The 17068-nt window shown below is 36.4% G+C and overlaps 1 protein-coding gene across 2 annotated transcripts in view; it reads left to right on the top strand.

The window, feature by feature from the left end:
• Positions 1-1741: 1741 nt before the first annotated feature.
• LOC133450401 (ras GTPase-activating protein 1-like) overlaps positions 1742-17068 on the top strand; it is a 39035-nt gene continuing 23708 nt past the window's right edge. For both annotated transcript variants that reach the window (XM_061729014.1, XM_061729012.1), the window contains exon 1: positions 1742-2766. In XM_061729014.1, coding sequence (XP_061584998.1) covers positions 2303-2766 — 464 coding nt within the window. In that variant the 5' untranslated portion in view covers positions 1742-2302. The remainder of the gene's footprint in view (positions 2767-17068) is intronic.

Below are 17068 nucleotides of genomic sequence, written 5' to 3'. Positions count from 1 at the left end.
TTTTAACAACTTGTGCTTTTTATTATTTTACCTCTTTTCTTATCATTTTATTTCATTTTATACTGTTTAATTGTGTCTTTCCGCTTTTAATGTTGATGTAAAGCATTTTGAATTGTGTTGGATTGTGCAACACAAATAAACTTGCCTTGCCTTGCCTTCTTTGATAAAGATGTCATGGATTTATTTATTTTTGAACAATAGCACAGCAAACTTTAAAAGGTGAAGACATGGACAGAAACTATCAGTTCTCCTGAACAACTAAACAAGCAAAACAGTGTTTGTGTCAGTGCTTTAAAGTAGTTGATCTAATTGATTCATAATAATAATAATGCACCATTTAAGCGTGGATCACACACAAACAATGACTCTTACATACTTATTAGGATGAATGTGAAAATACAGTATGGTATTATTATTATTATTATGAATATTTAAAGACGAGTGAATTTTTTTTTCTTCTTTATTGAACACAATAAAACAACATAGAACAGTAATTAAACATCTTCTCGTAAGGATGATAGTATACTTAGTAGACAAAATATGAGATGCTGTCAAATATAGAGCTATATAGAAAAAAAAAACAATTAACTATATATTGAAATAAAAGACAAACAGGGGTTTTTATAAATTGTAAACTATAAAAGTATCACAGTATTTAAAATCAGGCAAACAAAAGTGCCAAAAAGAGGAGCAAGGACTGAGGCATGCATCAAAAAAGCAGAAAACAAGATATATCGTCACAAATCTTTTTAGCCATTTTGTTGGAGTCTAATTTTCTTAGGGATAAGAAGAATAATTTCAAATAATTTAAAAACCAATCAAAGGAGGGTTTGCTATTCCTCCACTTACTACAATGAATATGATATTTAACCATGAGAATAACTATATTTATTATGTCGGATACATTCGAGTTATCTATATAGAAAAAAATATGAGAGATATTAAAGGCTGGTATTTCCTCTATTCTAAGTAGTATCCAGTTTCTTAATTCTAACCAGAAGTTTCTGGACACAGGACACAGGAAAAACACATGTTCTAAACTTTAGTTTCATCTGCTACATTACAGAAAGCACATTGATCAACTTCGAACTTGAATCTTTTTTTAAGGAATTCTGCAACCGGGTACACTTTATACAATATTTTAAAGTGGGTTTCCTTAATCTTTGGGGAAATGGCCTAATAGGACTGTCTCAGAAAATTTGAATATTGTGATAAAGTTCTTTATTTTCTTGTAATGCAATTAAAAAAACAAAAATGTCATAAATTCTGGATTCATTACAAATCAACTTAAATATTGCAAGCCTTTTATTATTTTAATATTGCTGATTATGGATTACAGTTTAAGATTAAGATTCCCAGAATATTCTAATTTTTTGAGATAGGATATTTGAGTTTTCTTAAACTGTAAGCTATGATCAGAAATATTAAAATAATAAAAGGCTTGCAATATTTCAGTTGATTTGTAATGAATCCAGAATGTATGAATTTTTGCATTACAGAAAATAAAGGACTTTATCACAATATTCTAATTTTCTGAGACAGTCCTGTAGAACGAGCTTTTATCAAAGACGAGTGAAGATGTGATGGATTGAATCAGCGCTCTGCGCTCACGTAGTCATGTCTGCTGAGTGAAGCCTGAATTATGGTTCCGCGTTAATTCGACGCAGAGCCTACGCCGTAGGGTACGGCGTAGGTTCGTGCGTTGGTGTAACGCGGGAGCATAAATTAGCCTTAAGCGGCTGCGGGAGAGCAGAGGAGGGAGGGCAGCAGCCACAAATATCACTAACTCAGCTTGTATACACGAGAAATGTGGACTTTTCCTCCCGGGATGTTTATTACCAGAGAACAATACACCGGTCTGGGGATTTAAGTCGTTCGTGGACTGTACTTGAAGACGACTTCGAACTCGAAAGGAAAGAAAAACAACACTGGGGGAAAGAAAACGGGTATCACACACAACAGTGACAATAAAACAAGTGCCGAGCCTGGTGGCGAGGTGAGCTCCGGCTACAACACCCGCACACCTCGGGCACATTGTTCAGAATATATGTGTATGTAGCTTCCCAAAAGAGTGTTTAGTGTGTGAACTTTAAACTCAGGAAACAATGGAGCCGTAGCGAGCAGGATCATCAAGTGTCGAGGCTGATAGCCGCCCGGATAGCTAGCTCGGTTAGCGGCGGCCGAGCCCAAACTTTCTGCCTCGTTTCCCCCCGGAGCCCAAAACACTGAAGCCCGTTTGTGAGGACGGAGGGGAAGGGCGGGCTCCCTTCTGGACGGGTTCCCCTCTACGTGTGTGTGTAACATGATGGCTGCGGAGGTGAGCAGCGAGGATGCGGGCTCGGCCGGGGGAGGCCCGGACCTGGACCCTTACTACCCCGACCAGAGCCCCGGCCAGCACCAGGACACCTCCCCGGAGACGGTGCTCTACTCCCCGCCCGGCGGCGACGCGCCGGGGCCGGGGGTGCCTGGACCTGGAGCTGCAGCTCCACATGCAGCTGCACATGCAGCTCTCCACGGGACACTCTCAGGGACGGCGGCCGGCACGTGTCACTCCCCCACCGGGGACAGCAACGCCGCCAGCCGGTTCTCACCCACATCCAAAGGCCCGGACAGCCCCACCGTGTTCCCCCCGCTGCCGCCGCCGCCCACCCCCCCTTCAGGTGGCGGGGGGCTCGGCCTCACCATGGATGAAAACGACATGCAGGATGGGACGGAGTACGAGGAAGAAGAGGTGGAGTTTCCTCTATCTGCACCTCCCCCGAACCAGTGAGTGTACTACTTACTACTGGCGTTACCTGTGGAATTGATGCTTGGGAATTAACATTTTAAAGCTTAGTTTAGTTTTAGTTTATTGTTTTGCACAGTTTTTAAAAAAATATACAGGACATATCAACAGTACTCGAGTTGCTACTCGAAAGTACTCGAAAAAAAAAAATCAGGGGGGATGGTGGATTTTATCATATGGGGACAGATAATTTGTGCTGATTACAAATAATATAATATATTACAAATAATAGCACTGACCAAAACACCTGCAGAAATACTGCAGGAATGACATAGCAGCAGTTAAATGCAGCCTTCTGTAAGCTTTAAATATCCACTGGGCTTACATCAAATACATCAAAACACAACAATAAAAAACAGTTTTCTGAACTTATCAATATGACTCTGTCCTTCACAGGATAAGTAACATGGATCACTGCAAAAACTCACAATCTTAACAAGAATATTTGTCTTATTTCTAGTTAAAATGTCTCATTTTAGTAAAAAAAATCTCATTACACTTAAAACAAGACTCATCGCTGGAAAAAACAACAATTTTCTCCTGTTTCAAGTAGATTTTCACTTAAAATAAGTAGAATCTGCATGTGGAACAAGATTGTATTGCTAAATCTTGTCCCATTGGAAGATTTTTCCTACTTATTTCAATTGAAAATTTACTTGAAACAGGTGAAAATTGTCAAATAAGTTATTTTTCTGGTGATAACTAAATGTTGAAATAGCAGTAAAACCACATTCATTAATGAAATGACATAAGAGATGGAAAGGGGGGATGATTTTGACCGTTTTTATTTCAGGGGGGATGCCATCCCCCCTCATCCCCCCTCAACTCGAGTACTGCATATCAATGATAAACACTATAGATGCAGGAAGAGGCAAAAAACCCAATGGGCTTATTTGAAGCCTCCACCGAAGATATTAAAATTTCATGTCAAGATTAACATACAAAAAAACAGAAAGTAAAACTACCCAAAAGTGATGGCAAACTAATAATGCAATATATAAATAATAAAGAATAAAGACAAAAAATAAGTGTGTGTGAGTGTGCATGGGATATTGTTTTTACAACTTATATTATATTGACTCCTAAGCAAATAAGACTGTACATGTCACTATGAGTGAAACACAAAAAAAAAAAAAAAAGAACAAAAGAGCAGTCAAGTGGTCCTTCAAACGTCTTTTGTAATATTTCAGAGAGGACGAGCTCTTTGCCAAGTTGGAAAAATCATTCCACAATTTAGTGCCCCTAAATCTCACTGAAAATTGACCTCTGCAAGTGAGAAATTTAGGCAGTGGTCCTCAACCTTTTCTGTGAAATATTTTTTCAGCCAAGTACCCCCTAACCAGCGCAAAGCACTTTTGGTTGTAAAAAAAAAACCTAAAACAGAGCACTGTGCCATCAGTAACTGATTTATTAAACATAAAAATATTGCTGCTATGCTTCAACCACGACTCCATTGTTGGTCCAAGTGATTGACAGGTGAAGCCAGGTGGCATTTGACAGGTTAGGTGGAACCATCCTGGTGTGGGGGATACTCTGCGGTTTTAGGATAATAAGTTGAATAGCCTACTCCTGAAGATAAAATTCATTTTATGAATTTAGACTTATATTTTCCTCAATTATTTGTGAAATATTTATTTTTAAAGGTTTTTTGCATGGATGCTACTTTTTAAATATGTATATTTTAAAAGTAGTGACTTCACGTACCCCCATTTGAGAACCACTGTTTTAAGGCATCCTGTAGCTTTTTTTTTTGTGGGGTTCACTTACTTATACTATACTATAATATACAATAGGGCTGGGCGATATGGTCTTTTATTATGTCACGATACACAATATATATCTCGATATTTTGCCTTAGCCTTGAATTAACACTTTGATGCTACAATCACACCAGTATGATGATTCTACATTAAAACATTCTTGTTCATACTGCATTAATATATGCTCATTTTAAACTTTCATGCAAAAAGGGGGAAATCACAACTAAGTCAAATTTACCAAAACTGTATTTATTCAACAGTTACTAAGCAGTGAGTGGCACAAACATAAAAAGGGTCATTTCAAAACAGAAAGTGCACATTGCATCTCTCTGACTCCCCGTCTGAAGAACATCTGCTAAGAACATGTTCTGGTCCCAGTTTTACCTGGGATGACCTGCTCTCGAGCAGGAGGGGCCTTTAGAGCACCTTTATATTAAGACTAATTGTAGGTGTAGGGACTGCAATGTTTCATCCTCTCCTCCTTTACTTTGCATCACTTTCACTTACTTTTAGAAATATGACGTCATATAGTCTTGTTTGACTTTGTTTCGATGATGGTGATTGATTTCATGTGGCCACATTTAAGCAACACTAGGTGATGTTTCTCAGCTCTGGAAGAGAGAGGCTCGGCGGCACACAGACGCGTGTCGCACTGAGCAGATAGTTGGAGCTTGGAGTTGGAGCATCAGCGCGGCGTACGAGGAGAAAACATCCCCTCCCGTCTTTACTAAACCGTCCCAGTGTGGTTTGAAAAGAGTCCGTCGCGCGGATGAACTCACGGCGCAAACAGGCCGAGTTTGGGAAAGTTAGGTGGAACTCGCTGGCGGTCCCGGACAGCAGCATAGACATATATACGTATATATGTATATACTCGATATATCGCTCAGCCCTAATATACAATATACTATCGTGTTTATATTTTGTAATTATATATTTTTTTACTTTTTTTTTTTTTTTTTTTTACCCTTTCCCAGCATGTGTGTGTTGAGTGTACTGCTGCTGCACAAAGCGACTTCCCCCATTGAGGGAGAAATCTAATCTACTTTCTAGTAGCATATACTGTACTCTAGAGCAGGGGTCTTCAACCCTGGTCCTGAAAATCACCTATCCCGCATGTTTTCGATGGCTCCTTGCATCAACACACCTGATTCAAATTAATGGTCATCACCAGCTTGTGATCAAGGTCTGGACAGTTCTGTTGTTGACACAGCTCCTTGTATCACGGTGTGCTGAAGCAGGGATAGGTGGAAGCTGGATAGGTGATTTTTTTATTTATTTTTTTCTTCAAACGGTAGGTTGTTTACATCAGAGAGTATTGGTTTCTGTAATTTAGGACACTTTTTTTTGGACAACAAAAAGCAGCATGCAAGTTCTTATATCAAGTAGAAAGATGATTTGGATGTTGCTAGTTTACATATAAGCCCATAGTCATGTATTACTAGGGTTAATTTTGTGTGCTGTTAAGGTAATAATTGTACAATTCAATAAGTTAGGTTGTTTATTAAAAAGTCCTTAGTGACATGCAGAATTATTATAGTTAACAAAAAATAATCCCATTAACTCGCATAAAAATAAAAGCTAAAGAAATGTATAAAACTAAAACTACTTGAAAACTAAAATTGGCAATGCAAAACTAACAAACTAAATAGAATTGCAGGTGAAATTGACTTTTTCATAATCATTTTGTGTCTTTTTTTTGTGGTTGTTGTTTCATTTTTTTTTATCAATTATTTTTTTACCAGTTGTAATTAATTTCTCAAAATAAAGAATAAGGGATTTTGTACTGTATGACATTGTTGATAGGATTCTTTTATCCTAGATTTCTTCCTGCCAATATCTGCAAGTGAATACGTAAAAAACTAAAACTAAACTAAAACGATCCCATTTTTCCAAACTAAAACCACTGATGCGTTTTGTTAAACTAACTAAAAATAAACAAAAATAATCGAACAAGCGGAAAATGAAATAGAAATAAAAACTTTTAAGAAATTCAAAACTATTATAACTCTGGTGATATTCCCTTTTTTAAGTCCAATGCAGTTTATGCAATAACTTTATTCTTTTTGCGTTTTGTTTTGTATAAAAAACATGTTTTATAATGCTTATTTCATGGTCATTGATCATTAATAATCTACTGGGAACACACGTATGAACATAATTTAATATTTGGGGATGTAAAAAGAAATATTGTCCTACCATCTGGATTAGTATTGTTTTATAGTCTTAAGTTACTCAGATGCCAATTTTGATGAAGTAATTAGATTAAATGTTTGTAAGGATATCTTCCCCAGACTTGGGGTTATATTCTTTATATACAATTTCATTGTTTATTTTCTTTCTTCGGCAGACTTGCATTTGGATTTGACCCCAACTTTTATCATGGGATCGGTGTTGCTTATTTGGAGGTATAAATCCAATCATATAGGGACTCAAAAATGTGGTTCTGTGTGTATCTGCTTTTCATGCAGCATGGGAAGTATTACGGTTTTGAAGAAGAATTGTATATTTATGCTTTGCTGACTTAAATACAGTTAATTTTATCCCAGAAATATTAAAATTTTCTTTGCAATTAGCGCTAACCGTAAACATTTTTTTTTAAATTGCAGCATACTTGACGCAGCCATGGGTTTATGTGATTATAGGATTTCTATGAATTCATCAAGGATCCAAACAAGCACATGTATGTGCTAGTATTGTCAGAATTCAACCTTCCCATAAGAGAAATGCTGAGCTTTGTTATTTCTTGCCCTCATACTGTGACATATGGAAGTGACTGGGCCTAGAATGTGGATTCAGCTCTTATTTTAGGAGCCACCCTATATCTCGCTGTCATAGGGAAGGGAAGTTCAGTGTTTCAGCAATCCTGCCTGTTGTTGGTAATGGATAGCCCAAAACAAATTTAAACTCTACTCAAATCAAGTTGGTTAAGTATACTACTACAGTAGAGGTAGTAGTTTTACCACAAGTCTGAAACTTCTCTTGAGGTTTACATGTTTTTTATGTATTGAAAGATTATTTTTTTTGATACCAGGACGTAACATTATGAAAATACAGCCTCAGATGAGCAACAATGCACGATACATTACACTGCATCATTATTTATTGAAATAAAAATGTTCCATTATGTGGAAGCAGTATGTGGTGGGGAAAACTAAGTACACCCTTACTGCTTCCACATGAATGAGGTCAAGTCACAGCCAGATGCAAATAATCAAACGCAATTAATTGATCATCATTAAGTGTTACTGCTTCTGTAAAAGCAGACGCTTTGACAGTTTGCTGGTCAAAAGTGTGCACAAAATCAGCTCATGCAGCAAGACAATGATAACGGGCACACCAGCAAAACTAAAGCAGAATGTCCAGGGGATGAAAAAGCAACCAGCAAAGGAATGGCCCATTTAAAGTCCAGACCTCAACCTGATTGAAATACTGTGATGGGACATAAAGAGAGCTGTTATTAAACTAATGCCCACAAACCTCAATGAATTGAAACAACATTGTGAGGAAGACCAAAATTCCTTCACAACACAAACTGATTATGCTGTGCAGTAAATGCTTATGAAAGTTAATACTGTCAAATTTGGTTGTACAAGCTTTTGAATCATGGCATTCGGTTAGTTTTTCATGCAGTATTTTAACATTTTGGTTTAGTTAAATGACACCGTCATATGCCATCTCTTGTTTTCACCTAATGTTGTATTTACTTAATCTTAAGACCTGGTAAGGATGTGACTATTTTTCATTAAATAGATGGAGAGAGTGATATATACTTTATTAATGATGCCTGGGAAATTCCTTTGTCACAGCAGCAAGACTGTAATCATTTAAGAAGAAAATAATATAAATGAACAATGAATACAAGTTAAAAATTGCGGGGGGAAAAAAACTTAAAGGAGCAACTAACAAAAATATAAATGGTGGTTTTAAATCAAGAGAAAATGGAACATAAAAGACGGGGGTTTAGAATGCAAAAGTGTGAATTAACAGTGTGAAAATAGCAGTTTATCAAAGGCAAAACTACAGAACTTAGAGCTTGCAGTCTGTCTGAGGCTGAGCTATCATGTTATGTCTTGTTAGAACATTCAAAGTGAAACACTGTTTTTTTTCTTGTCTGTGCAGCTCAAGGTTCTTGAGGTTTTATTGCGAACTGGTTGTAGTGGTGATGAAATAACTTGTGATGAACCATATTTCTTTCAAGTTTCGGTTTATAATTCGGGTAGTAAAAGTCTGTTTACTATTATAGCCAATGTGGACATTGATTTAAATTGGAATGGTTCATACTTCAATTTGATGAGTTAAGTTTTATTTCAAAGATATATCCACACTGTTCTTCATTAATGTTTTCCATTATTAGCACCGGTGCTCATAACATTTCAGAAGCATCACAACAAATTAAGAAGTAGCACGTAAATTGACTTCAACGCCACACTCATATTTTCTCCATCTTTAAATATATCTATATATTGTGTCACATTATTATGTTTACTGGTTGATGCATTGCACATGCACATGTTGTTCTTCCTGTAAGTGAAATCAGTACATTTCCTTATTCTGTGAAGAATTTGCCCAAATATGACGCTCAAAGAGCGTCATACAATGAGTTGTATGTATGTCATAGCACAGCCTCTGTAAAATAGAGCAGAAGTTTCTCAATATGCCTACTTGTCCGTACTTGCATTCTTGAGTACTTGTTGAATGCCATTAATAGCAACCAAAGTACTGTTTCAAGTCAACGTCTGTATCTGAATTAGTGTGGTTGAAATCCTCTGTGTTCTTGTACCACCCATTTTATTGAAGATGCATCCAATGGAGATTTGTGTAGACTTCAGATGGCATAGTATCAAAGAATCCATTTCACATCAACAATCAGAAGTCATAGCGGAGGAGGGAACATCTTAAAACTAACGGAACGTAGCTTTAATTTAATATAGTTCTTCTATGTTCAAACTTGTGGTATGGTTATACAGATGGAGCCCATTTCAACATTTCTGGCTGCTAAAATACAAAAAATGTAAATTCATTAAAATACTCCATATAAAGCAACAGTTATAAACACTTTTGCCAGATAAGTTGTCCTTTCCGAGTCATATTAATGTTCTCTGCTTATTTTATACTAAGTTAAATAGTTTACTTTTTTCAAGTATGTTAGCCTGCTAACTGGGCTGTAGTGCCTTGGAGTACACAAGTACATGGCTGTTCCATTTGCAGAAAGACTGACCTGGATTCTATTTGATCTGTTAATAAATGGGAATAGTTGGAATTAGGGCTGGGCGATATGGACCAAAAGTCACATCTCGAAATTTTCTAGCTGAATGGCGATACTCGATATATATCTCGATATTTTTTCTGTGCCATAATTGGGGTTTCCCCCAAAGCATTATAGCATAGCATCTCTGTTAGCTTCATTTTTTTCTGAGGCAAACCCTTAAAAAAACAGTCAGTTTTAATACAAAGCCTCGTGCCAAATGTCACACAGGTACATTTATTAACAGAGGTCTGCACAATATCAAAATGTATAAAACAAATGAAATAAAAATAAACTGCCTGCATATATAGAATAAAAATGCTTCTTGGATAAAATAAAACAAATATCCCTTTCCTGCACAACAATTAAATTAAAATACACTGTACAATAACAGGCAGACTTTTCAACTGAGGTTGATAGTTGTGCAAATAACAAAACATTTGTGCAAATCTCAAATAAAACATTCAAGTCAATTTGTCACAAAATAAGCTATATCAAAATCATTAAAAAAAAAATTACTTTTTTTTTTTTTTTTTTTTAATCGATATAAACGATTTTTTCTCGTACCATATCGCGTTTGAAAATATATTGATATATATTAAAATCTCGATATATCGCCCAGCCCTAGTTGGAATAGATATTTTGACGTCTGATTTCAGCACTGAAGTGCATGGACCTTTTTGAAAGGGTTGTCCTTTCAAAAACAAGAAATGGAGCAACCACCAAAAAGCATCAATGTTTATTCCACTTCTTGTATGCATCACACTTGCCCAATCAACTAGTTGGTAACTGGTAGCAGGTAGTTGGTGTCTAGGTTAAACACTAGGTGATAATTGTTGCTGCATCCCTCTAGAAAATATTTCCAACACTGTAAGTCACAACAAATGTTTTAAGGTAGCTATGGAGAACTAATAACAGCAGCCGTTCCCCCTGTTAGTAAAGCAATTTAATGGATAGGTACTGAGTACCAGTAATTTCTGGCACTATAATTGGGTCAGTACTGGAGTACCAATAAGCTACAAGAAAAATGGTGCTGTTATTGGTATGAATGTTTTATACATTGTGTAAGCTTTTGCTCCATATTCACCGCCCTTGAATGATAACGTGGCATGCATGTCCGATATCTGGCATACATATGTTTTTTTGTATCCACGCCCATGTAAACAGTCCGTCATGGCTGAATGGGTGAGATGTTCAACGGTGTGGGCATAGGGTACTAAACATTATGAGACTTATGTTAAATGTAACAAATGCCAAAATATCATCACACTCAAAGGACGATAATACCAACAGCATCATAAAACACCTGCAAGTAATATACAGTATCAATGTAAAGCAGTGTGGTGTCTTTAACTGCTTTTGGCAAGCTACCGGGTCTTCATCCCAGCCTCCTTGCTCCAACTCAGTTGGCTTGGTCTTGTCAATTGAAAATATACCCCTCGTTATGAAATTAAGTTTTTAGTTATAAATTGACAACACTGCATTGCTATGAATTTTTAACAGTAAAAATGATTAATACCCTCACAGTAAAAGCCAGGCAGGCTGCAGCTGTGGTGGTGAACAACTAGTGACAGAAATTGATGTAGGAAGAAAAAAACAACAGAATATCACAGGGCCGTGGCCAAAATCATCATAAAAGATATACTGCCCTTCACTTTGGTTGAATTAGTTAACATGTTGATTTTCTTAAATAAAACTCTGTTTTGTTTTTTGGGGGGATGGGCCAAAGGAAACACAAGAGAAAGAAGTAAGATACCACAATAGTCAATTACGTTCCAATATATCATCACATTCATGTATATGTATTTGTGGTTGTCATCAGAGAATGCTTATTTTTCTCTCTCCCTCTTGCTCTGAATACATAATCAGAATTGTAACTACTACTTTTATTAATCTTAGAACACATAGAAGTTTGTGCAGAAGTTCTCGGGGCAGCAGATTTTAAATAGTTTTTTTAATAACTTAAAGGGTTGTTTATTTCCCCCTTTTAATATTAAGGACAGTTTTTTTTACAGCAAAGGGGAAGAGAGAATGGAGCTCAGTCAGACTGATTGTTACTATGGTTTATCAACATCCTAAGAAATTACTTCATTGAGGTTTTGTTGAGGAGTTAAGCTGTGTGCTTTGCAATAACCAAAACCTAAACTGCTCATATGTGTAGAGTGTGTCAGATTAAAGATATTTGCACATTAGCGTACACTGATTTGCACATTGTCTTTTAAAAAAACATCTAACTTTTAATATGTTTCACATCGATGACAGCTTAACAAAGAAGCAAACGTGGTGATGTCAACAGTATGTGTTTCTGCTACATTCAGAGACATGTGGACCTGTGCCTGAGCTTAAACAAACACCACATTGGGAAACCAGTTGCTGATTCTCATTTTCCACGAAGATTAGAAGGGATTTCAAGTCACAAAGGGTTTCCCTGAGGTAGTGGTGGCATGAGGAACTAAAAAGGAGTAAAAAATAGTTGGATTTGAAGATCAGGGGCTGTATGAATGAGTTTATCAGATTTAGCAGTTGGCAGTGCATACTTTGCTGTAACTATATTGATTTAGCATCAGCACAACATAATTGCCCTCGGTTAAAAGTGTTACAGACAGTGTAAAAGGACTGTGTTTTAATACTTCAGTTATTCTCCAATAGTGTTTTTCCCAGTAGTCAAAATGTTTCAGAACTTATAAGTTGTTCTATTTTTTTTTTTCTAATTTTTTTAAATTTCTTTTTATTAAATTACCCCTTTTTCCAGAGTCTTAAGACCAGCAAATTGTTTTAATACTTACATACTTTGAGCTTGAATGTTATTTAGACCCATCCTGATTGATATAAACCAACTTTGATAGTTGACATAGACTTTTATGTTCATACTGTCTGAAACTTTTGTGGCCCCCCGTCTTCTGTATCAATATAGCAAAGGAGGCAAATTTAATTTGGCTTCTGTCTAGCTCACTTGGAACTGAAATTATGATGGCATGTTAATGTTCAGGCTAAACCTGTCTGAGAATCCTCAGATGCCCCTTCCCCATCTCTTTACGTATGATTTGGATCTGCCTCAGCACACCTTCACCATCTTTCCTTGCATCAAGTAGTGTATTTTTCCAAATCCTAGTTATTTTAGTAACAAGTTTTATGTTTTTAATTTCATTGGGTGCAAAAAAAACAAACATAAATAAGATTAAAAACACAGTGGGTCATTGTCTACACTTGCAAAATTGCTGGACAATTATAGACTAACACAGAGACAAGTAAAATACTGCTTAGTGTGATCTTAATTGCAAGACTTTCTTAAGCCAAAGGATAGCAACATACTCTGGGTAAGTTGAACTTGTTTCCTGTAGTCCCTGGTTTGCCATATTGTCAACAGAGATGAGAACATGAGTCACAAGGTCTTTTTTTGTTGTATTTTTTTGTGTCAGAAATAGGGCTGGGCGATATGGACCAAAAGTCATATCTCAATATTTTCTAGCTGAATGGCGATACTCGATATATATCGATATTTTTTCTGTGCCATAATTGGGGTTTCCCCCATAGCATTATAGCATAGCATCTCTGTTAGCTTCATTTTTTTCTGAGGCAAACCCTTAAAAAAAACAGTCAGTTTTAATACAAAGCCTCGTGCCAAATGTCACACAGGTACCTTTATTAACAGAGGTCTGCACAATATCAAAATGTATAAAACAAATTAAATAAAAACAAACTGCCTGCATATATAGAATAAAAATGCTTCTTGAATAAAATAAAACAAATATGCCTTTCCTGCATATTTTTTTTTTAATAATCGATATAAACGATAATGTCTCGTACCATATCGCGTTTGAAAATATATCGATATTAAAATCTCGATATATCGCCCAGCCCTAGTCAGAAAGAGGCATACTTAGGAAACATTAAACTTCTAATTTGTTGGCAGTGAAATGTGACTAATTAGTTTATTTTACAAATTTGCAGATAAACAGTGAATGGTACCACTATTAGAAGCTTTCTAGTTATCAGTTGTTACTCATCATCCTCAGCTTTATACATTCACTTTATATGTTTTGGAAACATGCACATAGACAAATGTATAAGTAAAAAAATAAAGGGGTGATGGGATTGGCTGTGAAGTTTTTTTTTTTTTTTTAGCTGCATGATAACGGCATAACCACAAACAATGTTTATACTCAAAGATCTGACATTTGCTCACTGATTGTTAAGCTGTCAAAATGAGAATCGTTTGATGTGGTCATTGTGTATAAGCGTTGTATACTACCAGTCAAAAGTTTGGACACAATTCATTTGAATGGTAAAGTGTGTCCAAACATTTGACTGGTAGTATATGGTTAATCATTTTTGAACATTTATTGAAACTACTCTGTGAGGCCAGCAAAGGTCACAAGCTTGCTCTGGTTGTTTTCATTATGCTTGACTGTCAAATTTAATTTTCATTCACGGTACATAAATGTGTATTCTTACATTTGTGAGTCTCTCTGGAAATATGCCACACCCTATCCTTGCGTCCCTGTGCTTGAGAAACCAATAGGCAGCATTCTCAGAATCCCTGGTTTTGAGAAAGAGGAGAGGGAGTCAGAGCAGGATGAAGTGGGAGCAAAGAAGACTATAGTCTGCTTCAGCAGCTGAAAAATACATTTTACAGCAGCCTTTAAAGGATAACAGAAACCTATTACAATCATGGAATTTAAACCAAATTAGTTTTTCAGCTAATAGTATAGGTATTGATTTGCATCTTTTCTGTTCACTGCTCTGTGGATGTTGCTCATTGACCTTAGCTTTAAGAAATGACTGTATCAGGACTGCAGCTAGGGAACTTCATAATGCCTTGTACAGATTCAGAGCTGCCTTTGCTCTTTTTTCTACATTGGAGCTTGCACTTTTTGCTAGACCGGCGGCAGCATCAGTGGAGTGGGTGCACCTTGTGAGATTACAGGACGCAGAGAGAGATGCAGCAAAGAGTGAACTCGGCGTAAGTGAAGCATCTGTTTACCCTGCAACTCTTAACTCTGCGTTCTCCATAGTGAGCCAGTTGAAACAACTCCTTAATGTGATGTTTTGCTTTAGAAATCCAGTATTTATTTATTTTAAACATATTGTTTAAAGTAATAAAAGCATCTTTTTTAGAAAGAAATGGAGTTCACCATTTGGTCATAATCATTTTGACTTTGCTTTAGATCTTATAAATTGCAAACTTTCCTTTCAAAGAAGTCAAGGAAGCATACAGTTTTTGAGAGGAGCTTGTGAAACACATTTTTTCTGTGAACTAAAACAGTCCACCTATGTGAGCACACTTTTTTTTCCAGTAATTTCTTGATTAAGAACGGAAAAGTCAAAAGTCTTAACAAAGGCTTCTTACTATTGAACTCGTACATAAAGTGTTCAGCCATTGGTTTTACTAGCCTGCTTTCTCGGTTTGAAACGATAGAGACACTCAGTCTACTCCTGTTTTACAATGGATTTAAGGTGTTATTAGTGTTTACATTGTGAACAATATTTCGGTGAATTTTTTCGGTGTAAGACAGCAGCCCTGAACACCGTTTCCCCTCTGATTTAGGAAACCACTACCATAAAGTTTTGTCCACAGAACTTTGCAATCAAATGTCAGACCTCATGAGGAACTGTCACTGATGTACTCCAGTAAAATGTCATCTATGCAAACAATGCTCACACTGTACAACCCTAGTTATTTTGGTAGACAACCGGATCATTGTGAGATTTGTGTGATCAAAATATTTTATGCTATTTCATTCTAAGATTAGATATGTTTGTTGCTGCAACATAATGGGCAAACATATACTGGTAACTACATGTGGTTAATGTGTTGTGACGGTCAACAACAGCAGTACCTAGTTGTTAACCATTTTCATGTGTAACTTGTGGCTCATCTAATTGGTGGAAGTTTGTTTGTGTCTTTACTATAATAGAACCATGCGTCATCTAAACAAATATTTTTTTTAAGTATTAAAGATTTCTGTGCAGGAATCCCGCGTCCAACAAAACCATCTGCCATGCCAGGCAAGTCCTGCAGAGGTTGTATGTTTTTGACCTACAAATGTTTCTCAGGGGCACGGAACCGTGCTTTCCAAATGTTTTCTTCACTTGGCAGTCATGTGACCATAAATGATTGGTCATATGGTTCAAATGAGCAGAACAGATGTAAGCATTCAGTTGTTTTTATATTAATATTTGTGTACTGGACACACTTAACATCAAGTATGCACAATTTTCGTGCGTGCGTGCGTGCGTGCGTGCGTGCGTGCGTGCATGCGTGTAAATTCAATTTTATTTATATAGTGTCTATTACAACACAAGTTGTCTTTAGGTGCTTTCCGCACACCCAGAACACGAGCAAAAGAGAAAAAGAGTTTTCTAGATGGTAGGATATCTGTGGAGATTAATTGCAATTAATGTATATGGGATTGTGAAGTGTATATGGGATTTAAAAATGTTAGTGTTATTATTACTGGGTTTTACATTTATGTGTAGAAAATAGGTTTTTCTAAGTGCTCTGCGCAGAAAGCCCCATTTCAGTGAGGTGCACTGCTAATGTACAGTAATGCAGTGTTTCATTACTCTTTGACACTGATGCAGACTGACAGTACGTCTGTTCAGATGTTTAAGTACAGATGCACCCATCAAGACAGAAGATGATGAAATGAGAGTTTAATGAGAGGCAGACAGGCAGGCTGACAGAGAGGATGTCTGAGTCACTCAAATCACAGAAATCTGAGTGCCTGATTTGTCTTTTTGCCCTTTAAAGATGGATCTTTAACAAACAGAAGAAAAATCACTGAGAGATTCCTTGTACACATGTAGCAAGATGCAGGCTTTTGGAGAAAAACAAATGTTTATATATGCAGTACAATAATATTTATAGCTTTTTGAGTCTCCGGGTTATGAACACCACTAAAAGATACGGCAAGCTAAGCTAGGATCATTTTTGTATGTAGAAATACATATTGACAGTTTTGATGCTGAAGAGATAAAAACAAAAAAAATTAATATGGGCATGACAGACAACACCCTTATGATAAGGAGCCTGAAAAACAAAGAGACCAAGAGAGGACAATATTAAGAGAAATAAATTAAATGTTGTTGTAAGAACCAATGAACTGGGCTGGTTAGTTAACCAGTGTTGGGTCACAATTGCAACAGTTGTTTTCACAGTACTGTTTACCACAAGAAAAAGGTGGTGGGTTATTAGTCATTTTAAACATTATATAACAAAGCAATGTTTCCTTTTTTCTGTTTAGAAATATCAGAACGGCAGAAAGGAAATGCATG

The sequence above is a fragment of the Cololabis saira genome, chromosome 9 (genome assembly GCF_033807715.1).
Source record: "Cololabis saira isolate AMF1-May2022 chromosome 9, fColSai1.1, whole genome shotgun sequence".
Classification (NCBI taxonomy): domain Eukaryota; kingdom Metazoa; phylum Chordata; class Actinopteri; order Beloniformes; family Belonidae; genus Cololabis; species Cololabis saira.
Note: the sequence above shows the minus strand (reverse complement) of the source record. Positions and strands in the feature narration are given on the sequence as shown.